The 27,386-nt window shown below is 32.0% G+C and overlaps 1 protein-coding gene across 4 annotated transcripts in view; it reads left to right on the forward strand.

The window, feature by feature from the left end:
* Window positions 1–6,835: 6,835 nt before the first annotated feature.
* Slc25A46a (Solute carrier family 25 member 46a) overlaps window positions 6,836–27,386 on the forward strand; it is a 100,689-nt gene continuing 80,138 nt past the window's right edge. For 2 of the 4 annotated variants that reach the window (XM_075382273.1, XM_075382274.1), the window contains exons 1-4: window positions 6,838–7,130; window positions 12,508–12,611; window positions 22,711–22,889; window positions 26,477–26,533. In XM_075382273.1, the coding sequence (XP_075238388.1) occupies window positions 6,887–7,130; window positions 12,508–12,611; window positions 22,711–22,889; window positions 26,477–26,533 (584 nt within the window). In that variant the 5' untranslated portion in view covers window positions 6,838–6,886. Of the gene's footprint in view, window positions 7,131–12,507; window positions 12,612–22,710; window positions 22,890–26,476; window positions 26,534–27,386 lie in introns of all 4 variants that reach the window. The other 2 variants (XM_075382276.1, XM_075382275.1) reach the window with 2 other exon arrangements.

Consider the following 27,386-nt stretch of genomic DNA (forward strand, 5'->3'; position numbering starts at 1 on the left):
ATATATTAAAAGTTTTTCCTTTAATCTGTGAAGGAATTTTGATTACCTCGTTTTATATGGTTTTACAAAAATTATGTGCACAAGTTTCCTTGGATGTTATTCTCAAGAGACCAGCCATAACAACATCAAATTTTGATATAAACTCATCAATTTTTAGGAAATTCCCATTATTTTGTTGGAATACATTATTACTTGCCCTCTGAAGGTTAGGTTTTGAGATCCAAGAAATTTATTATTGCTGATCAAACATGTAAAAACTTCTCTCCATCATTCATTCTCAATTTTAATAATTTTGTGGTTATTTGGATCAATGATTTTTCTTGTTTGCAGGCGATTATTGACTTCAGTCTTTTAGTTCTAATCAGGTATAAAATGTTTATTTCCCTTTTAACAATGGAGGTTCATGTTTCACATTTTATTTTTTATATTATTGAAAGAAATGAAAAATTGCTCATTTATTTTGTTCTCAAAAATGTAATTTTTTGTTTTTGTTGTTATCTAATCAGTACACTGCAGATGTTTTTGTCCTCAGTATCTAGATATTGAGATCAGACACAAGTCTTGGCTTTAAACTGAAAATAAAAATTCCCAAGCTCAGTATGAAGGCTTACTAGTTATGGAATCTACCTCCATTCTATATAAAATTAGGACTTTTCAAAAACATTGTGAAGGTGATGGATAAAATTGGTGCTCGATTTCATTTGTTAAAAGAAAAATTTACCTGTGTTAGTGATATTAAAATTAAGGAAGAAATCTTTATGGGAACCCAAATAAGAACTTTGATTAGAAACGGTGAATTCAAAGATCTGTTTAGCCATGGTGAAAAGTTAGTGTGAAGGTCTTTTAAAATTATTTTGCAAAACGTTTTAGGAAATCATTAATCCCCAACTACTGTGACACTGTGGGTGAATTATTACAGTCGTACAAGCTATGGGGAGTAATATGTCCCTAAAAATTAGTTTCTTTGATTCACACCTGGAATTTTTTTTGGACAGTCTCTGCGCCATCAGAGACAAGCATGGAGAACGTTTCACCAGCAAATCTCCATCATGGAAAACAGGTACTAGCAACAGTGGATTGTAAGAGTGCTCGCAGATTATTGTTGGATGCTAAAAAGGGATGTTACAGATTCCAAACACATTTCAGGTAAGTTGAATAACTGCCCTGCATACATGTAAATTCTTACATTTCTTTCATAGTTTATAACTGTATCATAAAATAATGGTGGTTTGTGCAGAAAATCTATTTATCTATTTGAATTAGGGGTGAAAAGTTCTATTAGATCCACATATTTTGTTCCCTGTGCCAAAAATTGTTAAATTTTGTTCCTTAGTTTAAAGTTTTGTGAAAATTATTAAAGTGTATTATTTACAGACTATTTATTGTACAAATAATCAATTACTTTTAATACAGTAAATATAATTAGAATGAAAATGTTACAATGATTCATTATTATTTTTATTTAAACCCACTAATACTTGTATACCAACTATTTTTACTATTCTCATTTTTGATCCACAATTTTAAATGAATTAAAATTATTTTTGTATGATACTATTTTCTAAGTTGTTTTAAAGTTTAATTTATAATCTATTTAAAAAAATATAAAAACGAATTATGATTAATTATTAACTAATTTATTCGCGAATTCAATGTATGTATTACATTGCTACTTCTCTAGGGTGTAAGGTATTGTATAGTTTTGTTGAAAGTAGAAGTGTATATTTGTAGAGCTCTTGTACTGGCTTTACTCAGGTGCAAAGTCATTTTTTCAGTGCCCCTGGTACTAAAATCATTAGCAATATGCTTTGATGTATATATTTTTATTATAATGTTTCTCAAAGTTAATTGATACTGTCGTTGATGAGAATATGGATTAGAAAAATTAACTAGAAGGAAAATAAAATTGAAATTTACCTGTAAAAAGTAGTGCTTTATGTGTGAAATTTCTTTGCTGTTTCAGGTTTGTAGTTTATAGAACTTATTTATAAACATTATTTGTAGTTGTCTTATCTGGCACATTATCAGGAGATCTTTTACAGAAGGGAGCAGATCTCTTGATGAATAACTATTTTCTGAATGGGAATACCATATTAATGAGGAACTGCTATTAATTTCCTGAAGTAATTTTACATTTTGTAACACTTAGGGGTCACGAAAGTCTTGAAGTCAAAAGATTCCATGTAAAAAGCTTAGTGTAAGTTGTGTGTATGTTCATGCTTAAATTAAGAATAATAAGGATGTAAAAAGTATTTATTTACAAGAAACTCAATGAATTACTTTAATTGGAATAGACTCAAAGACAAGCCTACAGCAATTTGTAGCGAATTTTTGGTTACATACCTTTTCAACAGATCATGAATAAATAGAAAGGATAAAGAAATGGATGATTTTATTGTCTAATAAATGTTTGAAAGTTGAGGATAATGTTGATAACTGACAAAGGATATTGATAAATTGCACACCTTAAAATTCTTACAAATATACAGTTTATTTAGTTTGGGTATCCTATTATTATTTACAAATAAATTAATTATGAGCCACAAACATTAATTTTGATTCTGTTATGAAATTACAATAGCTAATGAAAAGTAATACAAAGTTAAGAATTGATTACAACAGTACAACAATACAATAAACTTTATACAAGAATCTTTTAGCCCACCGGTGGTGCTCTAGTGGTAAAATTGTTGTCAGAAAACAGTTGTTTAACAGGTGATTTTTGAAGTCAAAGGTTCTGAGGTTCAAATCATTTTAAAAGTTAACACTTTTATATGAATTTGAATATTAAACAGTGGATACCAGTGTACTTTGGTGATTGGAGTTTAATTAACCATACATCTCAGGAATCACAATCACAGGCTTTAATCCATGCAAGACTACATGTCATACATATCATCCTTATTGGGCAATGGTAGGGTTGCTTATTGTTTACTAGTTGAAGAGATTGGAACTTGCACATTAGGAATAATAATAAAATAATTATTTATTTCATCTCTTAACAAAAGTAAACTAGCTTTTAATAATAATAATAATAATGATATCTTGTCCCCTCTTCACAACAAACTTACTGAGCTGCTTCTTAAACTTAACTGCAGAACAGAAGATGGTCACACTTTTATCAGAAAAGGAAATTTGATCGTGACACATTATTTGCCCTTGCTCTCTGACCATCATCTCATACTCATTCCACAGGCTGACCCTCTGCAATATTTATAACCCTGGGCTTAGGGGTTCTGATTTAAAAGCAGCTGATCCATTCCTTGTTCATTCAGGTTAAATAGTTTCAAAACAACATCCATTTCCCGACTATTTTATTTTACAGAATTCTATTGATTTTGAATTTTCTGCTGTATTCTAAAAATTCTTTATTTCTGATGTTTTTTGAGTTTTCTGTTTTTAAATTTATTTGTTATTTAGATTCTTTCTTCATTTTCTCTTTTTCTTATTCTTACATTTTCAATCTCTAGAGGCTTCTAAACTCATCACAATAGAAGATGATACATGATGGGAGAAGGCCAAAAAGAGTTTGGGAAATATTTTATGAAAAATAAAGAAAAAAATAACTAAGAATAAAGAGATGGGATGCAGACCCATAGAAAGAGAATGATGTGAAGTTAAAATTTGAATGAAACATATTCTCAGGAGTAGAGATTATTAGGAAAAGTGGAGTCAGAAGAAATTAAATGGATAAATTTACAAAAGCAATTATTATGGAAGGAGATGTGTCTGAGTAAAAAGGTAAAGTTTGTAGAATACCTTGAGTAATGAAAAATGTAATATAAATTACGTTTATCATACCAAAGAGAGTAGGAGCAGATAGGCATAAGAATGTTGAATGCATAAGATGTTAATAAAAATATTTTCTAATTACTAATTAGAATAATTTATTGGAGAGTAGTAAAATGAGACTAAGAAGGTGTACTAGATTAAGACCAATTCAATTTTAGGAAAAATATAGAAACTTGTTTAGTGATTTTTAGATATCAGTTAAATTATAAGATACAATTAACTAGCAGCTTAATTGCTAATAGAAAACAATCCACTTTTACAGATTTCAGCTGTCAAGTACCTAAATATCTTTTCTTCTCATAGTAGTAACTTTCTGGGTGTAAATAATATTCATTAGTGGAAAAAGTATATAAATTGTATGTTTATTTTTTTAATGACAAAAATAAAAAACTTGGTTTGTTAGAAGGGTTTATTTGTTAAAGCTTTGACAAATATGTGAGCAGTTACTTTAATGAACCCATGCAAAATTCTAAATTTTATAATTAATGCAGATTTTGCAGGAGTTGTAGAAGATTACAGCCAAACCAAGCTGAAAATTTGCCCCCTTTTTTTTTTAAACAAGCAGTACAAAAGGAATGTAAGGAATATAAATTAAAAATATATATATATTGTTTTTTAGAACTGTTAAATTATATTAAGTACGGCACATACATTATTACTCACATGAGTAATTTTTTAAATGAAGATTTTACAGGAAAGTTGTTTTTTGAATGGTCCAAAAGTTCAAACTAACATTACATTTTTGGTGCACACTTCTTCTAATAGCTGCTGGATTCAGTTACAATTTCATTGGTACCTACCAGACCCTCATTAATTATCAATGATTCAACTGAAGCTGGCATAAAGATGCAGTTACTGCATGTTGTAAGTGTAAACACTACATTACAAACAATTTTCAGTATCATTTTTTGAATTAAATTCTATTGATCTCAGAAATGTTGTACCTAGCGCTGGCAAATCGATTATACAGTTGAAATTACACTAACAAATCTTCTAAATGTGTAACTGGAAATAGTAATTTGTAGTTTTCCATTGAGTAGATTTTGGAAAGTATAGATTTTGCATTATTCTCTATGGAACGGTGTGTATGTCCTATAGTGATACAAATGTTAGAACAAAGATTGGACTTAAATTTATTTTTTTACGTTCACCTCAAAAAGAAAGCACTTTAAGGAGTGTTCAAATTTTGTGAGGCCACAGTTCAGCCTGTCTTTTACATGAAATCTAGATAGCCACAAAAAGTAAAGGATGAAATTACTGACAGGATAAGTGTGATAGTTTTTTGAGAGTCACTAGAGCTGAAAAGATCCCTAAATCTAGTTTAACATAAATTGGATTCACCAATTTCTTGTTATTTGTATCTTTTAATTTTTTTTGTTTTCATTCTTTATTTGGCTGTCAGCGAATATGCTTCTTTTAACATATCATTTGGTTTAAATGCATAGAACAAAGTAAATATCATTCATTTTTTTTTGAAAACCAGTAAAATAAATTAATGTTTAAGAAATATAAAGGTAGTTTATTTAACAATATAGTTGTATATGATAATAATTGTACAAATTTTAGGTTATTATTGTATTTTAATTTAATTTAAATATTCATGGTAGCTAACACAATTAGCTATTCTTGTTTCCTAATGTGTACATTACAATCTGTTCAATTAGTGAACAATAAGCAAAGGATGAGATGAGGTTAATATGACATGTAGATGAGATGAAGTCTTATACAGACTCAGGCCGACCATTCCTGAGACACGTAGTTAATTGAACATCAACCACCAAAGTACGTGGGTATCCACTGTCTATATTCAAATCCATATACAAGCAACTAAATTTTACTAGGATTTGAACCTCAGAACCTTCTACTATGAGAATCAGCTGTTAAATAACTGATTTGCGATGATGTGTTAACCACTAGACCAGCCGGGTAGGTTCTCTCTCTTTTTCTGTTTAGCCTATGGAACAGGGCCATCCTAAGATATTCGGCGCCCGTGGGCTACCAAAAATAATGCTCCCCTCTGCATAAGAAAATACATGGGATGGCTAGCGGGAGCGGGGTGAATGGTTGGTTATTTTTGTCATGAAAAGATTTTAAATAAATATAACTAATAACAAAAAAATATAACACCAATAAAAATTGCCACCCCCAAAAGGCTTGCGCCTCGGGGCTGTAGCCCATTCAGTCCTGTGTTTAGGGTTACTCTGCTCCGGAACCACCGTAAGGCATTACTTCAGAAGATGATATGTATGAATGAGAATACTTTATTCTCATTACACTACACTACATTACACTTTGTAGTGTTGTACAGTATCAGGTCGTCCACTCCTGAGAAGTGTGATTAACTGAAACTCAACCACCAAAAGAACATCGGTATCCACGATCTAGTAATCAAATCCGTATAAAAGTACCTACCTTTACTACGATTTGAACCTTAAAACTCTGTACTTCGAAATCAGCTGATTTGCGATGACGAGTTAACCACTAGACCAGCCCGGTAGGCTAGATTAACCAAGCCGACCTCCGTGGCGCGAGTGGTAACGTTTCGGCCTTTCATCCGGAGGTCTCGGGTTCGAATCCCGGTCAGGCATGGCATTTTCACATACGCTACAAATCATTCATTTCATCCTTTTAAGTAATACCTAACGGTGGTCCTGGAGGTGAAGTAAAGGCAGTTAGTTACTTTTATATGAATTTGAATACTATATCGTGCATACTGGTGTTCTTTGTTGGTTGGGTTTCAATTAACCACACATATCAGAAATGATCAACCTGAGACTGTAAAAGACTACACTTCATACACATTATTCTCATTCATTATCTGAAGTAATACCTTACGGTGGTTCCGGAGGCTAAAGAGAAAAAAATTAGTACCTAATTAATTATTAGGTACTAAAAAAATAGTTCTATTTTATTAAAATAAAATTGTTTATTTTATTAGCTATTAAAATAATTATAGAAACTAAAAAAACATATTTAAATAAATTAACTGTTAATAAAATAATATTATTTTATTTGACACCTTTTCATATTCCAGCTGTTTTGTCGCAAAGTTGAAGTTAGTCAATGGTTACTTCTCCTGGGCTCCGGGTTTGTAATGGCGGGTATGGAAGATTATTTCGGTCCGCGTAGGAGATATACAGGCAATACTTTTGATAATTTCAATGGAAGAAACGATGAGACTGTTTATTTTATAGATGATCTGAAATGGGAGGATAAGTATCAAGAAAATTTACCTCATTGGTCGAACAATCCTGAATTGAAGGATTATCGTGTTCCTCCAGCGCCGTTACAACCTAATCGACCTTCAGATAACGACGAAGGTATTGATACCTACGAAGGTACTTATCCCTTATATTGTACTCATCTTTTATAAACTTTTTATTAATTTAATTTTATGGTGTAATCTTAGAGGTACTTAATTTTTAGATGATTGTAAGTTATTCGGTTGTGGGGTTATTTGTATTTGCAAGTGACTCTGTAGCACATATATTTTCTAAAAGTTTTACTGGTAGTGCTATCAGCTTAAAAATGAGTCATAGAAATTTATGCTTTAATTATCAACTCTGAGATTATATTTAGTTACATTTTCCCAATAAGTGTTACTTTTATTGAAAATTACCTCAAGAATTGCCATTTTGTTTATATGCAGTTAAAACAGTTAACCGTACCTCATACAGTTATCCTACTCCCATACATTACTCTTCACAATATTATTTTGAGAAAAACAAAAGTAAGTAAAACCTTTTAAAAAATGAATGACTTTCACTCATCATTTTCATAAATCAAGAATGTGAAAGAAAGTGTAAAGTCTTTTATAAAACGAACTACTTCATTCTCCCTACTTTTCACTTTGCACTTATAAACCTTTCATTCCTACTTTTCAAATTAATATTTCTATTCAGCATGTCTACTATAAGTTACTACATGGTTTTAGTTGAAGTTGAATTCATTTCTTTGTGCTTAATGATGAGATTATTTTCTATGAGCTCATTTACTTTACACACATATTTATTTAAAAATGCACTCATTAGCAAGATCTTATACTCCTAATCCATATCAATACTTTTTTGTTGACTATGTATTTCTTATACTGTCAATTTATTAAAAATTAGAGCTTCCTGCAAGTCAGTACTAGGGCAAAAATATTAGCTTGATTCTTTTAAGCTTTTGCACAGTCATTTTGTAAGGTAAATTTTGTTTTATTTTTGTAAGGGGAAGTTTATTACAAATTCCTACCCACAGAATTATGATGTAATTCAGAATGTACCTTTTTTATTATGTATAATTTAGACAAAGAACATAAGATGTGGGTTATGTAATTAGTCAATATAAAAATTAAGGTCAGGTTTAGAATGTATAAGTTATTTATTTTAACAGGTGTACATTTTATAAATGTTTTAGTATACTGCAGAATGTCGACTTTTTACAGCAGACATAAATAAATCACACTCGAAACTACTCAAATATCTGAACAACTGCATAAAGTAGCAAAACTGCAATAAATAATATCCTTTATTCATCAGATATGGATACCTAATTGATCCTTAATACAACTGAAAGAAAGTTTTCTTATTATTTTATTGTTACAAAATATATATTTTAAAAATCTTTTGCATCTTATTTACGTATTTAACTATAATATATTATTTATAAAATAATTTTAATTTTGAAATTCAGTTCAGGTAATGAATATAAGTCAAAAGTTTGTGAATATAAGTAAGTTATTTTCTGTGTTGAAAATTTTTAATTTTGTTTAACAATGAAACTTAGTGATAGATTGCTTGGTGGATTAACATTAACTTATATTATAGAATTGTTTGATTTGAAATCTTTTTTTTTATTTATTTTTTTACTTTACCTATAATAATAATAGTAAGTGTTCGGCCCAAAGGCAGGCTTTCACATGGCTGTCCTCTATTCTGCTCGATTCTGTGGCCATCGGTTTCATTTTATAGTAACTCTTCGCTTTTTATATTGTCTATCATTTTCATTTGTCTCCGATCTCTTGCTTTCCTCTCCATTACAAATCCTTCCAATGCCGTCACCAACAGGTCAGTCAGTCACGTCTCAGCCAATATCTCAACCAACTTCTTTTTATTATTTCAATAATCATCCTCTCTTATCCTACTCTACGAAGCACCTTCTCATTCCGAACTCTCTCCATCCAGCTGATCTTTTCCATCCTACTCATAACCCACATTTCAAAGACCTCCAGTCTTCTCTCCCTTCCCTTCCTAATAGTCCATGTCTCTACCCCATAAATGGCGACACTCCACACAAAACATTTTGCAAGTTTTTTCCTTAGTCGCAGATCTAGTTTGCTACATAGCACTCTCCTCATTTTGCTGAATGCTTCCTTTGCTCAAGCAATTCGTACTTTAACTTCCTGATCATACTTCATATCTTCCTTAATATTGCACCCCAGGTACTTGCCCAACTTTATTTCCTCCAATCCTAATCGTTGCCCTCTTGGTTGATTTGCTAATTATCATGCTTTTTGTCTTTGTATTTATCTTAATCGCATATTCCTTGCAGGTTTGATTTAGTCTTCTCAACATTTCATTCATCATGTACTCATTCTCTGCCAATACTGCCATGTCATGTCATCAGCGAACCTAATGCACTCTATCCTCCTTCCTCCAATACTTACATCCTTATTACCAGTTAGACTCTTTTCAATTATTGCTTCTATGTAACAGTTGAACAGAATTTGTGACATGCAACATCCCTGCTGCACCCCTCTCCTAAGTCTGCTTTCCTCCAATAACTCATTCCCAATCTGTATTTTTACCTTCTGTGACAAGTACAGATTTCTTATTAATCTTCTTTCTCTCCAAGCGATTCCTTTTTCTTTAAGATTCTCAACAATTTATCCCATTCCACCCTGTCAAATGCCTACTCCAGCTCTATGAAGACTACATATAAATATCTTTGCTTTTCAATATATCTTTCTCCAATCACTCTTATTAACCCTATTGCATCTCTTGCTCCCTTCCCCCTTCTAAACCCAAACTGTTCTTCCCCAATTGATCTCTCTAGTCTTCCATAGTCTCCCATTCAACAATCTTAGTAGTACCTTAGCTGCATGCGATATTAGGCTAGTGGTCCTATATTCCTCACATTTCAGCGTGTTTCTCATCTTTTCGATTGGGACCATAATAGTAGTCACAAAATCTTCCGGCCAATCACCACTCTCATATCAAATTACACAGGCTTGTGATATCCCTAATTTCCCTTTCCCCTAAACCTTTCCATAGCTCAGCCGGTACTTCATCGACTATATGCTTTCCTGTTCTTCATTTCCTTTAAGGCTTTTTCTACCTCTCCCTCCATAATATAACAACCTTTCTCCTCCTCACACACTATCGATTCATCTTCAATTCCTAGGATTTATCTAGTTGTAGTTCTAGGCCTTCCACATATCTAGTTTCCATCTACCTAGAACCTCATTCTTCCCATCAACCACCTCCCCGTTTTCTGTCGTTATTTCCATTATAGTTTTACCTTTTCCCTTTTTAACTACCAGTCCATAACTACTCCATACATCTCTTCAAACTTCCCTACCCTCTCTCCAATTTCTGAATATCTTCACACCTCTCCATCAAACATGTTTTCCGTGCCCTTTCCGTCTCTTCTTAATTCATTATTTAGTTTCCTGTACATCTTCTTACCCTCTTCTGTTCTGACATTCTTCCACTTCTACATCCATTGACTTCTCTCATCTATTTTATACAGCTTCACCTCTGCAACCCATTCTTTCTTTTTCCTCTTAGTCTGCTTTTTACCCCTAGCTCTTCAATGGCATTTATTAGATCCTCCTTCATATATATCCATCTCGTGTTTGGGTCTGTGTCTTCTACCCTTCTCTCTCTATTTACCAAATAATTTTCCTTTAGCCTTTCCCTTTTGTTTCCATATTTCAGTACCTCCCTATTTAACCTCTCTACTCTTTCCTTTGTTCACTCTTTTCATCCTCATCTGTAACTCTCCCACCACAAGATTATGGTCCGAATCTATATCTGCACCTGGATATGCTTTTGTATTTTTTAAAGAATTTCTATACCTGTTTTCTATCATAAAGCAATCTATCTGGTACTTCTCTCCATTTATTCTTGATGTCCATGTATATTGACTTCTCTTGTGGGGGGTGGAATAGTGAATTACCAAAGAGTTCTTACAGAAATCCACCAATCTTGCCCCTTTTGCATTTCTTATACCTAACCCAGTCTCCCACAACATTTCCTTCTGATCCGTCCCCTACCATTGCATTCCAATCTCCCATCACTATAATGCAAGCTCCTCTCCTTTCCCCATCAATCAGTTCCTGTATTTTATTATAGCATTACTCATTCTCTTCATCTTGATGTTGGCTTGTTGGCATATACACTTGTATTATCGCTAGTATCTCAACAAAAATATTCTTTCATTGACATATCTTACTATTTCTACACTGTCACTCAACTGTGGGCTCAGCAAAATTCTCACTCCATATTCACCATCTCTTTCTCCGCCTGAATAAAAGATTTTTTACCCTCTACTCTTTAACTCCCCCCTTCCTTCCACCTCACCACACTCAAACCCAGCACACCCAACCTACTCTTTTCCATTTCTCTTTTTGTTTTCTCTAGCTTTCCTGCTTTAAGTAACGTCAAAACATTCCAAGTTACAATTCTAATTTTATCTGCACGTGACCTCATTCTCCTTCCTGGAGAACCGATTGAGGGGAAGATTTAACTCCGGATTCTTTAACATTGAGGTCCATCATGTGTGTTCCTGGGGAATAGTATAAGGTGATAGTTTCCTGTTGCTTTCCACCTAGGCATATGGTTGCCCAACCATATTAATAGGCCGCCCTAGCATGGGGAACAGATGCCTTTTGCAGCCGCCCCTAACCTGGAAAACAGACGCTGCCTTACCAGTGAGCAATTAGCTTACTTTCAACTTGGTGTCCTTCATGTTTTGGGTGAATAAGATTTGTATCTGCATCACTAAGTTATTTATGTTATGTCAACAGATGTGGTGATGCTGAAATATTTTAAGATTGGTGTTAGTATTTCTACTTTAATTACAGAAAATCTTCTGAGTCACCAATTTAGTTCTTAATTCAATATAGGACACCGATGTAATTTCATATTTGTTTTTAATTGGCAATTGGAGTCTGTGATGTCGATAGATTGAATTTGCTGAAATAAAAGTGTAAATTATACAATACAAAATAAAATTCCAAATGAATTTTTAAGTGACATTAAAATTATCATGTTACAAGTTTGCTTCCAACTGTACTTTGATTATACTTTTCGTACAAGATTTTGTTTCCGTTTTATAATTTAAATTAATTAACAAATCTCAATAGAAAAATAATTGGGAATAAATAATCATCATTCACTAAAGACCTTGTCGATTTAGACGCCACTCTCATCTCCGCTTCTCTCTTCAAGTCATATGAACCAACATCTCTTCTTCTTTAACATTATTGATGATGGTTGTTCTCGGCCTACCTCTAGGTTTTTTTATCCAAAACCTTGCCCTCAAATATATTTGCCAAGAACTGGTAATGTCGTATATGTCCTGTCAATTTCGCTCTTCTTCTTTGTATAACATAAGTAATAATAATTGATTACATTTTTATGTTTAACTTTCAACTTGGTGTCCTGTATTTTTTCGGTGAATAAGAATTGTATCTGCTTCACTAAGTTATTTATGTTATGTCAACAGATGTGGTGATGCTGAAATATCTTAAGATTGGTGTTAGTATTTCTACTTTAATTGCAGAAAATCTTCTGAGTCATCCATTTGTAGTTCTTAGGCGACAATGTCAGGTAAGGTCATATCATCTTTGCTAGTTAGTTAAAAAATTTTAAGCTTGTAAATAAAATTTAATTTTTCTCTATCTATATGAAGGAAAAATGTATTTGTTTTCATCCATTAAGTATTTTTTCCCTAATATTTTTCCATTTTTTGTATCGTATAAAATGTATTACTTTTATGTCACACATTATTTTGTACATACCAATCATTTTCTTCTGTTTAGTCTTTATATGTCTACACACCACTTCACATTGTCATTTTATGTGTTGACCTCCAGGTAGGGTCAATCCATTCCAAGTAGTTCAGCACTGTTTGCTATACCTTCTCAGAAAAAAATTTTTATTTTGTAGATGCATCCCCTTCTGTTTTGATAGTTCAGAAGTAATTTATAAAAAAATTATTGTTTTATTGTATCTGGTTCAAAAATGGTGGCCACTTTTGTTTTAAGCCTCATGCTGATTTTTGCATTTGTAGGCATCTACGATTTTCTAAATTACTCAGCACTGGGTTGTTGTAGGCTTTTCAAATAAACTGCATTGTGTTCTGTACATTCTGGCCTACAAATCAAAACCTTACCTACCTAATATGACTGTTCATGTACACTTTGTAGCCCAAAGTTATCAAATGTGAATGAACCAAATCCAATTTTCATAGGGCAATTTCTCAAAGAAGGAATGGTTTCTCAGCTGTAATTTTTTCTGTGCTTTAATATATATAAGAGTATAGTACTTTATTTAAAATATAAATGGAGAGGACCTTAGCCTTCTAAAAATTGAATTTTTTCAGTTTTTCAGCTGCATGTCTCCATTGTATCAAACTTCACTATAAATTTCAACTTTGAGATTCTACTCAAAGTAAGTATAAAAAATTTTTAAAATCGAGTAATAAATGCTTGATTACCAAATCTGGGATAAGTGGGTAAAAGAGTATAATAATTCAGTCATTTAAACATCTATCAAACTTAGATAATCATTTTTATAACAAAGGACACCTTCTATGCTTTCTTCTTGGTGAAATTTGTTATCAGTGAATTAATAAGAGGGTTTTTTTCAAGGTCCAATTGGTCGCGAAATAAAAACCCGCGCAAAAATCGGATGAACCTTTGCGCTTATGTGTTGTGCAGCGTCTCTAGTATGGCCTTCAATCACACCGCGTCACTTCGTTTAGTTCTGAACATGCAGCTAGCACGTAAACATGTTTACAACAATAGCATCTCCCGCCAAGTGTGAAGTGCATGCGGTAATTCTCTACACCATTGTGAGTGAGAGACTTCAGTACAGCAAAGTGTGTGCGAGATGGGTTCCCAAGATGCTGTCTGACCATCGCAAAACAATGAGAATGGATGCCTTCCTAATGTTTCTCAGCGCTACCACAATGAAGGAGAAGATTTTTTGAACAAAATTGTCACAGGGAACGAGATGTGGGTCCATTTCGAAACTGAAGAAACAAGAACAATCCAAACAGTGGATGCATTCGCATTCTCCCAGTAAACCAAAGAAATTCAAGCGAACCTTCTCCAACAAAGTGTATGGCTACTGTGTTCTGGGACTGGAATGGAGTTCTCTTGGTGGAATTCATGGAACGTGGCATGACCATCACTGCAGCCTCATACTGCGTAACTCTTCAACATCTACGAAGGGCAATTTAGAATAAGCGGAGAGGAATGTTGTCATCAGGCATTGTCTTTCTCCATGACAATGCTCAAAAGTTAGTACCATGCTACGACAAATGTCTAAATCGGAGTGGCGACTATATAGAGAAATAGCGTAACTATGTAAGTACTTGTTACAAATAAAAAAAATTGTTAATTTTACTGTGGTTTTAATTTTGTGACTGATCTGACCTTGAAAAAAAAATAATCCTCATATTAAGCTTATCGAATTCAATAGACTTGGGTGAGTCCAGTAACTCACTCATGTGACAGTTAAGTTCTAAAGTATTTATTTATATTGTTCCCAGTTTTAAAAAACTTATTTTCCCTGATGCTACTGTGTCGGGCATAGTTAATATCATGAGAGTTACTGCTAGGTAGGAAAAGATTTTCCATGAATCTATTTGAAACTAAAATCTATTTGAATATTCCTTAAAATTTTTGATGTAGTAAGAGATCAACAATATTGGTGTCCACTATCAGTCAAGCCAGTTGCAAAATTTTGTGGTGGTTAAGTATTTTGCCTTCACAGAAAATGTTGGTGGAGTTGTACAAAAATCTAACTGTGCCATCAAACTGTTGCAGTTGCTCTGTCTTTCATTTGATGATGTGATTACCTGGTCTGAATGTAAAAGTAGATATTAGTCTAATCAAATTACAAACATTTTTTATTTCTTGCTTGTTTGTTTTGTTTACTTGTTTGTTTCATAAAGCAGCAAATAAACTTATAGAATTTCAGTTTGTTTTACTAAACAAATTGCAGAGTTTTTATCAAAGGCATCCAGATTTTTATCTTGAAAGGTTTTACAGAGTTTGTCTTATCTCTCCTGATTGGTATCTAAATGAGTCATAGCATCTATTTGAAGGTTTTAAGAGGCAAGCTTGATAAATGATTTATGAGTATCTACCAGCAGTGTGATCCACGATAAAGTTATACATACCTAGTACTATTCCAAAGAATAGTATTGTCTTGATAAATTATAAAGCAGCATCATTAATGACTACATTTAATGGATAGATCCCACAGAGCATGAAAAAAGCTCATGGATTCATGACTAGAAATTTTTTTGAATGTTTACAGTTTTTCCTTAAATATACACTTCCTTATTGTACACATGTCCTCGCATGTCTATTTTTTCAAGTTTTATTTAAAAAAAGCATCACTTAATGATTCTTCTGCAATTTTTGATTTCCTGTGAGACATCTAGTTCAGATGTCAACCTGCTTCTGAAAAATGTTAATGTTGACTTAAAAATGTCGATTCTGTGATTATGTTGCTCATCCATAGTCGTGTATGCTGAAGGAAAAATTAAATATAGAATGTTTTGCTGATATCTGCAAATCAAATTGTACTTCAGTAAGGGAAGAAATTTTAGTATCGACCACACTCTAATAGTTGTGCTGCTCTAGGACTCTTGCACTGTTAGTCCTTTTGTATTTTTAGTAGTGTTTGTGAAATATAGTGGGTGAATACGGGCTGGGCAAAAGGAATGAAAGAGGGGACCGACTTATAGAGTTTTGCACGAAGTATAATTTAGTAATTGCCAACACCCAATTTAAAAATCATAATAGAAGAATATACACTTGGAAAAAGCCAGGCGATACTGCAAGGTATCAGATAGATTATATCATGGTTAAGCAAAGATTTAGAAATCAACTCGTTGACTGCAAAACTTACCTGGGAGCAGACATTGATAGCGACCATAATTTGGTGATAATGAAATGTAGATTGGGGTTTAAAAACCTGAAGAAAAGGTGTCAGATGAATCTGTGAAATTTAGAGAAGCTTGAGGAAGAGGAGGTAAAGAAGATTTTTGAGGAGGACATCGCAAGAGGTCTGAGTAAAAAAGATAAGGTAGAAAATGTAGAAGAAGAATGGGAGAATGTTAAAATGGAAATTCTTAAATCAGCAGAAGCAAACTTAGGCAGAATAAAGAGAACTGGTAGAAAACCTTGGGTTTCAGATGATATATTGCAGCTGATGGATGAACGTAGAAAATATAAGAATGCTAGTGATGAAGAAAGTAAAAGGAACTATCGGCAATTAAGAAATGCTATAAACAGGAAGTGCAAACTGGCGAAAGAAGAGTGGATTAAAGAAAAGTGTTCAGAAGTGGAAAGAGAAATGAACATTGGTAAAATAGACGGAGCATACAGGAAAGTTAAGGAAAATTTTGGGGTACATAAATTAAAATCTAATAATTTGTTAAACAAAGATGGTACACCAATATATAATACGAAAGGTAAAGTCGATAGATGGGTGGAATATATTGAAGAGTTATACAGAGGAAATGAATTAGAAAATGGTGTTATAGAGGAAGAAGAGGAAGTTGAGGAGGATGAAATGGGAGAAACAATACTGAGATCTGAATTTAAGAGAGCATTAAAAGATTTAAATGGCAGAAAGGCTCCTGGAATAGACGGAATACCTGTAGAACTACTGCGCAGTGCAGGTGAGGAAGCGATTGATAGATTATACAAACTGGTGTGTAATATTTATGAAAAAGGGGAATTTCCGTCAGACTTCAAAAAAAGTGTTATAGTAATGATACCAAAGAAAGCAGGGGCAGATAAATGTGAAGAATACAGAACAATTAGTTTAACTAGTCATGCATCAAAAATCTTAACTAGAATTCTATACAGAAGAATTGAGAGGAGAGTGGAGGAAGTGTTAGGAGAAGACCAATTTGGTTTCAGGAAAAGTATAGGGACAAGGGAAGCAATTTTAGGCCTCAGATTAATAGTAGAAGGAAGATTAAAGAAAAACAAACCAACATACTTGGCGTTTATAGACCTAGAAAAGGCATTCGATAACGTAGACTGGAATAAAATGTTCAGCATTTTAAAAAAATTAGGGTTCAAATACAGACATAGGAGAACAATTGCTAAAATGTACAGGAACCAAACAGCAACAGTAACAATTGAAGAACATAAGAAAGAAGCCGTAATAAGAAAGGGAGTCCGACAAGGATGTTCCCTATCTCCGTTTTCTTTTTAATCTTTACTTGGAACTAGCAGTTAATGATGTTAAAGAACAATTTAGATTCGGAGTAACAGTACAAGGTGAAAAGATAAAGATGCTACGATTTGCTGATGATATACTAATTCTAGCCGAGAGTAAAAAGGATTTAGAAGAAACAATGAACGGCAAAGTCCTACGCAAGAACTATCGCATGAAAATAAACAAGAACAAAACAAAAGTAATGAAATGTAGTAGAAATAACGAAGATGGACCACTGAATGTGAAAATAGGAGGAGAAAAGATTATGGAGGTAGAAGAGTTTTGTTATTTGGGAAGTAGAATTACTAAAGATGGACGAAGCAGGAGCGATATAAAATGCCGAATAGCACAAGCTAAACGAGCCTTCAGTAAGAAATATAATTTGTTTACATCAAAAATTAATTTAAATGTCAGGAAAAGATTTTTGAAAGTGTATGTTTGGAGTGTCGCTTTATATGGAAGTGAAACTTGGACAATCGGAGTATCTGAGAAGAAAAGATTAGAAGCTTTTGAAATGCGGTGCTATAGGAGAATGTTAAAAATCAGATGGTTGGATAAAGTGACAAATGAAGAGGTATTGCGGCAAATAGATGAAGAAAGAAGCATTTGGAAAAATATAGTTAAAAGAAGAGACAGACTTATAGGCCACATACTAAGGCATCCTGGAATAGTTGCTTTAATATTGGAAGGACAGGTAGAAGGGAAAAATTGTCTAGGCAGGCCACGTTTGGAATATGTAAAACAAATTGTTAGGGATGTAGGATGTAGAGGGTATACTGAAATGAAACGACTAGCACTAGATAGGGAATCGTGGTGAGCTGCATCAAATCAGTCAAATGACTGAAGACAAAAAAAAAGTAGTGTTTGTAGGATTGTAATTCAAGTTAGGTCCAGTAGCCTTACTGCTTCAGCTTTTACATTTACTGGCAGCTTTGCAAACACTGTAGATGATAATTTTTTACTATGAAGTGGAATGAAAATGTTCAGGGTTCATTTTTTTGTAAAATTTTCTTTAAGTCGATATATGATGTCAACAAAGAATAGCGTAAATAGTATTCTTCTTTAAATGTTAAAAATTATTATGGCATCGCACATTTGGTATTACAAGAATATTGTGCAAATGATATATTATGGCAAAACTTCTTACAGCATCATTTGTTTCTTAATGTTGCTTTTGGCAGAACTAAAAACTAAACTAGGTCTTCAGATTAATACATATTATATATGCACTGGCAAAGCTAAAATGAATCCATTTTGCCCGAAGCTGATACTATACCAGTTTCTTTATTTCTTGATTTAATGTCTGGTTGCCATTCAATTTTAAAATTAAGAAACGCCATTGATGATTATCATTTTATGAAAAATGTAGTTAAGTCCTCCTGGCAGCATGTGTATGATAGAAGAGAGTTTGTCTTAGTGGCATGCCAAGCATTTCTTATTTGTAATGTGAAATGAAGTAAGCATTTCAAGATTAATTAACTATAGACTATTGAGGAACTCCATGCAAGAAGGGAGTGAATGCAAAAACAGTGTTTTAAGAAAACAGCTACTAAAGTTTTTCTTTGGTTTACATTTAATTTACATTATAATCTGGTCAACGACATTTTTTTTGAAATAGAAAATTTATGTTTTTTTTTTTCATTAAACATTATAAATGCAACACTATACATCATATATGAATTTGTTAACCTTTATAAATGAAATACCATACAGCTGCTATTCCTGCATAGATCATTTTTAGACGCCTCTGGTGCACAGAAGAAGTGTGAAAGGTGCTCTTTTTGTATTGAACAAAAGTCAGGCAGGATTTTTAAGAACAGAAAGGTTTCAAAGAATTGTAAAAGCCTGGATAAAAACATCAGTTAGGCAAGAATTTTGGGTTATTTTGTGTAACAAATTCTTTTTGTTACACAAAACTAAATATTTGCAAACCACAAGTAAAGGTAAAAACTAAGTAGCAGTTTTTGTTGTTTTAAAAAACCATATTATTCTGTCTATCCCTTATGTAATAATAAAAAAATTCAGTGTAAGTGAAAACCAGAAATAAAATCACAGAAACACTAACACAACCTCTTAAGTTAAATTTTCAGGTGAATTTTCTCATCTTTTCCCCATAAAAGTATGAATAAGACAGAGTAATGAACTTTCATAATCCTTTTCAACTGAATCTTTGTTCAAATTTTGTTTTTTTTCCAGAATTGCTTCTTTTCTATTTGGGATAAGTTTTACTTTTATTTCTGTTAGTAATGATCCAAATCTGTATGTGCTCTTTATTTATTTACTTGTAATTTTTATGAAAGATGGAGACATTTTCATTTATGTTGTGTCTCTTATGTATCTTTTTGGTTCCCGGTCTGGAAAATCTATTTGAAATCTCAAAGTTTTACATTTGGGCATGCCCGCTTTTTTTTGTGTTTAGGGTTTCTCTTAAAATGTATAGACATTTATTTTACATTATATCATTCACAGAGTTTAATTAATTTTCCTCCATTTTGAGTGGTTCATTTGTGAGCTGGACATTTTCCAAGAATTTTAGAACATTTTTTTCTCTTTACCAGTGTAAAAGTTGAAATCTCTTAGCTGAATTTTTAAGTTATTTCAATTTTTATAAAAGCAGTTCCAACCAGTAGGATGTTAGGCATAAATATTCTTCCAGGTTTCCCTTTTAGAATTCTGTATCCTTCTGATTCATTTTAGTTTTCATCTAGATATTTGTTTTCCAGACTGCCAATTTGGAGGTTTTAAATAAATCTAAAGCTTTAATTATATCCTTCAGTTTACAAATCTTTAAAAGAATTTATAGTAATCATTCAAAAAAGAAAACTATTTTTTACATTTAAATTTTGAAGGTTTTCATTCAAAGGGGCTTTGACTCCTTAAAAGCATGTTGGTTGAGTTCTTCAGAATCCATGTCCATCTGTGCTGTTTTAATGGCCGCAGATTTTTCTGAAGGGTTACCACTTGGAGTAGTTTGTTTTATTTCTGATTGGCTTGACCCTTATGCTCTGAAAATTGTTAAAAATTCTGCGAGGTAGTTGGTATAGATTCCATTAAATGTAAGACTGTGTAAGGCTGTTCCAGACTTTTTCATTTGATGGCTGGTTGATGAACTGAATGGTGTCAGTTCATCATTCTGCTTTCAAAAGACAGCTATTCAGGACCACTGGGAGTTAAGCCATCAAATTGACCCTAACAAAAAATTATGCCCAAGAGATTTTTTTCTGCTGTAGAAACTGCTCTCCTTAGAATTTTAGTTAGTAAAAGTTTAAAAAATTTAGTTCTGTTTATCACTGCAATAGTGTGTTTTTAAATTGTTATTTATAAAAAATTGAATATGTTGGTTATAGTGAATTTATTTCTGTGGTATAAAATATTATTTGAAAAAATAAAGCAGCCAAAGAAAATATAAATTTCTGAAATTATTGCTGAATATACATCATATAAACGTGATGAATGAACATGTGGATCTGTATGATACAAGTTAAGTAGCAGAAACAGCTACTGGCTTTCTTGTTAAATCTAGATATGTTCTAGTATTTAGTTTCTCTGCAAACCCCATTTTTTTTTTTTTTTTGGTTCGTGGTCTGGAAAATTAAAAAAAATTTATTAAAATTCTACTATCCAGACTATGTAGAGCATCGCGTTTTCGTGTATGACAGTTTTGTGCGGAGCGGCGAATCAGTTACGGAAGTTCAACGTCTCTTTCGTCGAAGGTTTAACATTCCTCAGCATGGAAATATACCGAGCCGGAACACCATTTTGCGATGGGTTAATGCCCTTTGTAGTGGAGGTAGTCTAATGAAAAGGCAGCCACCTGGACCACGTCGCACAGTTCAAACTCCGGAGAATGTGGAACGTGTAAGACAGGCTGTTTTAACTAGTCCAAGACGTTCAGTTTGTAGGCATTCTACATCACTTCGAATATCCAATAGTTCAGTGCAGCGAACTCTACACCGAGATTTAGGTTTTCACCCTTATAAAATGTCAGTTGTGCACAAGTTAACAGAGGGCGACTACCCACAACGTGCAGCTTTTGCTGAAGCGATGCTCCAAATTTTGGAAGATGAGCCCAATGCGATTTTGATAATGAGCGATGAGGCTCATTTTTATCTCAGTGGTGTTGTGAATCGTCAAAACTTCCAATACTGGACCTGTGAAAATCCACGCACTTTACATGAATTACCATTACACAGCCCTAAAGTTACGGTGTGGTGCGGCGTTGGGAAATTTGGTATCGTGGGGCCCAACTTATATGAGGAAAACGGGAACACTGTAACCATAACAGCTGATCGTTACGTAAATATGGTGAAAACATTCTTGAAAACTGAGCTGAGACAACGACGACGAATCAATCTGCCAGATGTTTATTTTCAACAGGATGGAGCTACGGCCCAGTGTCGATGGCTGCTGTTAGACAAATGTTCCCTAATCGCGTTATCTCCAGATTCAGTGATCTGCATTGGCCCCCACGCTCAACAGACCTTTCGATGTGAGATTTTTTCTTGTGGGGGTATTTAAAGTCTTTGGTGTATGAAACCAAACCTCGTACATTGGCCGAACTGCGACAAGCGATAGAGCAGAACATCGCTCAGATCGATCGTCAACTATTGGAGAGAGTGGAGGCTAACTTCAGAGAGCGTCTCTACATTAGTCAGCGTGTAAATGGACACCATCTTAACGATATTATTTTTCATACATAGGTAAGTCAAACTGCATATTCTCAGAAACTTATTTCTGCCAATAAATTATTTTTTAACCCTAAAATAGTGGAGTGTTGTTAATTTGTAAAACGTCCGTTTCCCGTGGCGGTCCCTTTACTTCTGTTTATAATGTTATTTTCTTAATTAAAATTTTATTTTAAATTAAACTTTTCATTTTGGATTGGTGCACTGTGTTGTTGGGTTACTTAAATAAGATGAAAAAAAAGAGTGGAAAGAAAAAAGGAAGTAAAATTCTATTAGTTGTTAAGTATTATTTTTTGTAAAATAATATGTATGGTATCTATATTTTTTGTAATGTTTTAGTATTTTTTCTTTTCTTTTAGTGATGAGAATAAAATTGTTCTGCAGTTGTACATTTCCTGTTTAAAAAAGTTTTGATATTTAGTTATCTTTGGAGCTTTACCGATGGATTTTTTTATGTACACCTATTGAAAACTAAAGAAAAATATGAATTAAACCTTTGTATCCCAGTAAAATTTTTTTCTTACTTTAAATCTGCTCCAACATAGGATAGGATTTTATGATGCGTGAATTTGTTGTATTTAAAAATTTGAGGGATTTTAAAACAAATCACTCCATGAGAAAAAATAATGTAACCTGATTGCTGTAATATAGTTTATAAATGTAATTTATTTTATTTCTAATTTTTATACAGGAAAGAAATTAAACCAAAAAACTTGCAAATAAAATTAGTAGAGAATTTTAGCCAGTCACTCTTCTAACTTTTTCTGTTACAGGTACACAATTTTTCACAGACGTACCATTTGCTACCAGTAACATTATTGCCAGTAATATGGCGCCTTAACCAACATCAGGGCCTTAGTACATTATGGAAAGGTCTAGGTAGTGTTTTCTTGATTAGAGGAATGTCTCTTGCAATAGAAGATGTTATATCAAAGTTTACACCTTGGCCAAAGTAAGTCATTTATGGTTTATCATATATTTGAGTCATAAAATATCTTTACTTCAGTGTTCACTACAGAAGGTTATGATTGTATTTAAATGTCTGTACCTTTCTCAAAAAAAAAAGTTCCAGTCACTTTAGTGCTAAATGGACGGAGATAAATCAGTCGTTAATCATTCTTATTTAAATTATTAGCTTAGAAACGTTTTTTTTTTTTACATAACTTACAGTTTGTGTTGTAAAGAAGGTTTTATGTAAAAAGTGTAAGCCATTAAAATCAGGTAGTTATGAAAATTATTCTTTTTTCAGTAAAATTTGGGATTGTTTTTGTTACGATGGATTCTTTATGTAAAAGTTAGTTATGATTGAGTGTTGGATGGGTGAAAGTGCATTAAATAAGTCTTCAAAAATGGTGGTAGTTTTACAGCTGCTTGATAGTTGTTTTGAAGCTATTTCAATAAGATGAGATAATTATTTCATCATTGAGAATGTTATAATTTTGTCAACCCATGCCATTAAAGTCTAGGTGCGGAAATTTGAAGAAAATACTTATGCATACACTAAGAAGCTTTCTGGTGAAGATAGGAACACAGTTAGGAAGATAGGAACGCAGTAAATATGCTCAGAAATACTGTAGGAGCTGTAATGAAACAATGCCCCAGTCTGCCCATCATTCAGTTACACTTGGCTTAATAAACACTAGTGTTCAAAGTATTTATTTTATCAGACCACAGTGTTCTTCATAATAATTCACCTATGCATTTATTAAAATTCATGACAGTTAAATGACACTTATTGACTAATTTTTAGTGATCTTGATAAAAGTGATTGTGGTGCAAGTTATGCAGAAGCAAGTCATACAGTGTTGAAGTAGAAATTAGTAAAGAAGAGAGGCATAACTTTTCTGTTAGCTATATCTTTCTGATCTTTTATTGCCAGTAATCAATGCAGTTTAGAATATGATTGCATTGTAATTGCACATAATTATAACTCTGTATAAGATTTTCTATTAGTTATGTATTTTGTTAAGTTCCCATTTCTTGTGGCATTTATGTTATACTTTTTTTCAGTTTTGGTAAGGTCATTATTTTGGGTCTGTGTGTCCTGCTTAACAAAATTTACAGTAATAAAAATTTTCCCTCAAATTTTCAGTGGCATTGTAAATTTTTAGACATTAATAAATGCTAATGACATAATTGAAACTGTACCCATTGTTTCTTTGATAGAACCAATTTATTAAATGTGTCTTCAGCAATCTTCGTTTTCCAGGATGCTATTCGCTAAGGTGTTGTGGAAATACAGAGTTATTATTGTACACGTTTACCTTACACTTGTTCAACTACTTCAGCTTATTCCTTATTTATTATTGATATACTCTCGTTAATGTGTCAGTTTCTGGAGGTGTTATATTATCAACACATCTGGTGATTCTTCATGTTTTGCTTTATTCACCCCCTCAGTTTTAGTCTTAGTTACATTATAGTCTTATTAAATGCCATCATTAAAATTATGTTACTGCATGATTTACATTTTATTGCTTAATTTGATCACTAAGCCTAGATTTTTTTATCTTACCACTGAATGAAAAACCTTGAATGCTGACCAAATTTTAAATCGGTTGCTTAGAAGTTTATTCATGGAAATTTGCATTAAATTTTTACATAATATTTAAACATTTTACTCATTTTAATTTTCAGAGTAATTTGTTCCAAAATCACATCCTTGGAGTATAATAAAGTAATTTATTGGCTGAAAAAAGTTATTGACTTCAAGGATTCTGTACATTCTTTTTAAAAATAACATAGCGTAGATTATGTTTTTAAGAAAATATAACTTTTATTGGGTTCAATTTACAAACTAATATTAAGCTTGAATACTTAAAAATATATATTTTTTAGAGTAATTATTTATAATAGAAATTTTTAAATTATTAAATAACAACCATTAAAGTTGATTGAATTAAATTATAAAACTTGGTATTCATAGAAAATAAAATAAGTAGTTTTATTGGCAAGAATTAAATCATAGAAAAATTCATAGAAAATAAAATTAGTAATTTTATTTTCTATGATTTAATTCTTGCCAAAAATATATGGTAGAGTTTGATTTTACACCAAGTAACCTTACACATTCTTTAACATTTGAGCTGTAACATTATGGAACAGAAGTGGGCGAGATAAATGTCTCAAGTTTGAATAAATATTGACTGATTGACAATATTTGAAGTTTGAAAATAATGGACAGTCTTAAAAAAAAATCAATTTCATTGTAGTATTCTATTTATGTTATCTTATTTTAATTTTGCATGATTTAATTATAAAATAACTATAAAACTGAAATTTTTTTTAGAAATAAACTTTTTTCTTTTAGGTGATTCAGTCTATATCTCATAAGCATGACAAATTATGTGTGTGAATACAATTTGAGAATTTTATTTCTTTTAAATAATTAAGTTATCAGTGAATTATGCTATTAAATATTGCTGTATGTCTTTGTAGTTATTTGTATTGTCCATAAATAACATTTGTGTAGAAAAATTTGCCAGTAAAATGGAAAACAGCAATGTAAATGCAGCCAAATGCAAATATATCTTCCAAAAAAATTGATGCTGACATTACTAATTTTTCTTTATCTCAAATCATCTTCTTTCAAATCATGTCTTAGATATTTCCTGGTAATGTTCATTATCCAAAATATTTTTTAAAAAGAGTATTTAGACTCTTGTTGGTAGTTTGCTCTTGAAACTGTCCATTCAAAGAATTTGTCACTTTGTGTAAATTGTGTGAATTCAATTTTAGTTACAGTCTCAGATGTAATCATAAAACCATATTCAATGGCTATATTCAAACTGTTTTGATGTTTACCATTACCTAGTGATGACTGCTCTCTTGTAGTCTTTTTTTGTGGCCGTAAGGTTTCTATATGAAAGTTCTTGGCCTTAGAAATGATGAATGTGCTACTAGATTGATTGCTGCATTATTTGAACAGTAGTGTATGATATCTATGTGTAAGTCTGTAACATTTTCTTTCTTTTTTTTATTAAAATTTAGTTATTCATCGAATGTAAAAGATTTATAGGTTTAAAAAAAAATTTGTTCTTTTTTTTCAACAAATAATCTGTGATATAAATAGTCATCAACCTACATTCTTTATTTGAACATTTGTCCTGTAATAGAAAAAAGTTACCATTTTCTAACTATACTGTTTTGCATACTTAGTCCATAAACTCTGCAAATTTGCGTACAGATTCCAGCAGCAGATTCGTTTTCTCTGTTAAGAATAACTTGCTGCTCGAACCACAATCTTTTGTGGGATTATTTTATTTTAACATGTATTTCAATTATGTTATGCATGGCCACTGACAGGATGCCTGGATGATTGTTGCTGCTACACGTAAGTGTGGTATGCAAGTGCTACTTGTTTTGAAAGTATAACTTGTGGCAAAGTTGAAATAGCTACTTGAAAAAACAAACCTTGAAAGTGCTTATCAAAAGGAAAACTTTACTATAGAATCTTAATATAGAAACAGAATTTTGTTTCCTATTTATTTTATACTTTAAGTAATAATAAAATAAATGTTTCCATTTGTTTTTTACCAGAGATTTCAAGCCGCACAGTTCAATCAAGGCACACGGGCAACATCTATTGTTAAAATGGTAAGATTTTCTTCTTTTTTTTATTATAATTCTTTTTTTTGTTTCTTTAAAGTAGTAGTTAGAAAATTGCTTTTAATATTGCCTATTTTCCTCTCTCTTGTCTGTAATTTTGTATGAAAGCATGTCCTGCATTTTTTTGTGTTTCGTTTTGATGGTTTTAGTCTGTTTTTACTTGCTTTTCTTTAGTTCATTTTTGTTCCATGGTTAACAGTTCCACAGAGTGGTATACATGTGCAGTAGGTACATACTTGCATATGTTTTGGTCCATCTTAATTTATTAATAAATATTTATTTTTTTTAGTTTTAATGAAATTATATTAAAAACATTGTAATTATAATCATGTAATACGTAAATTTAAATGTAAATTAATTAAATTATTTAACATGTAAAAAAATAAATTCTTTAATAAATAAGAAAAATTAAAAAGATTTTAAAAACCTAACACTAGTGACAATTGCAGTTTTATGCCACCATAATGTATTTATGTGTATACAATACCTATAAATTTTACATTTTTACATTCACAAGACCTCTGTCAATTTCAGTTTTGTTCAATAGAATAATTCAACAGTGCAGTGTTAATTTAGAAAGAGAACAAAACACCAGAAGTGCGAGAGGTTCAATTGGCGCTGAGATGTCAATATTATTCACATATTTGTGCAGCAGAGTCAACTGAAGAGTGCGGTTCTATCTATTTCCTTATGCTATTAATAAACTCAAGGAACCTCGTGAAATTAATATCACACCGCTGGACTTTTTTCCAAAGGAGAATTATATGCAGCGATTTAAGATTTCAATAAAATGATAACTATTTCTTTACTTTATCCATGTTTGAATATTATTATATTAAGT

This window comes from Lycorma delicatula, chromosome 1 (assembly GCF_047948215.1).
Source record: "Lycorma delicatula isolate Av1 chromosome 1, ASM4794821v1, whole genome shotgun sequence".
NCBI classification, from domain to species: domain Eukaryota; kingdom Metazoa; phylum Arthropoda; class Insecta; order Hemiptera; family Fulgoridae; genus Lycorma; species Lycorma delicatula.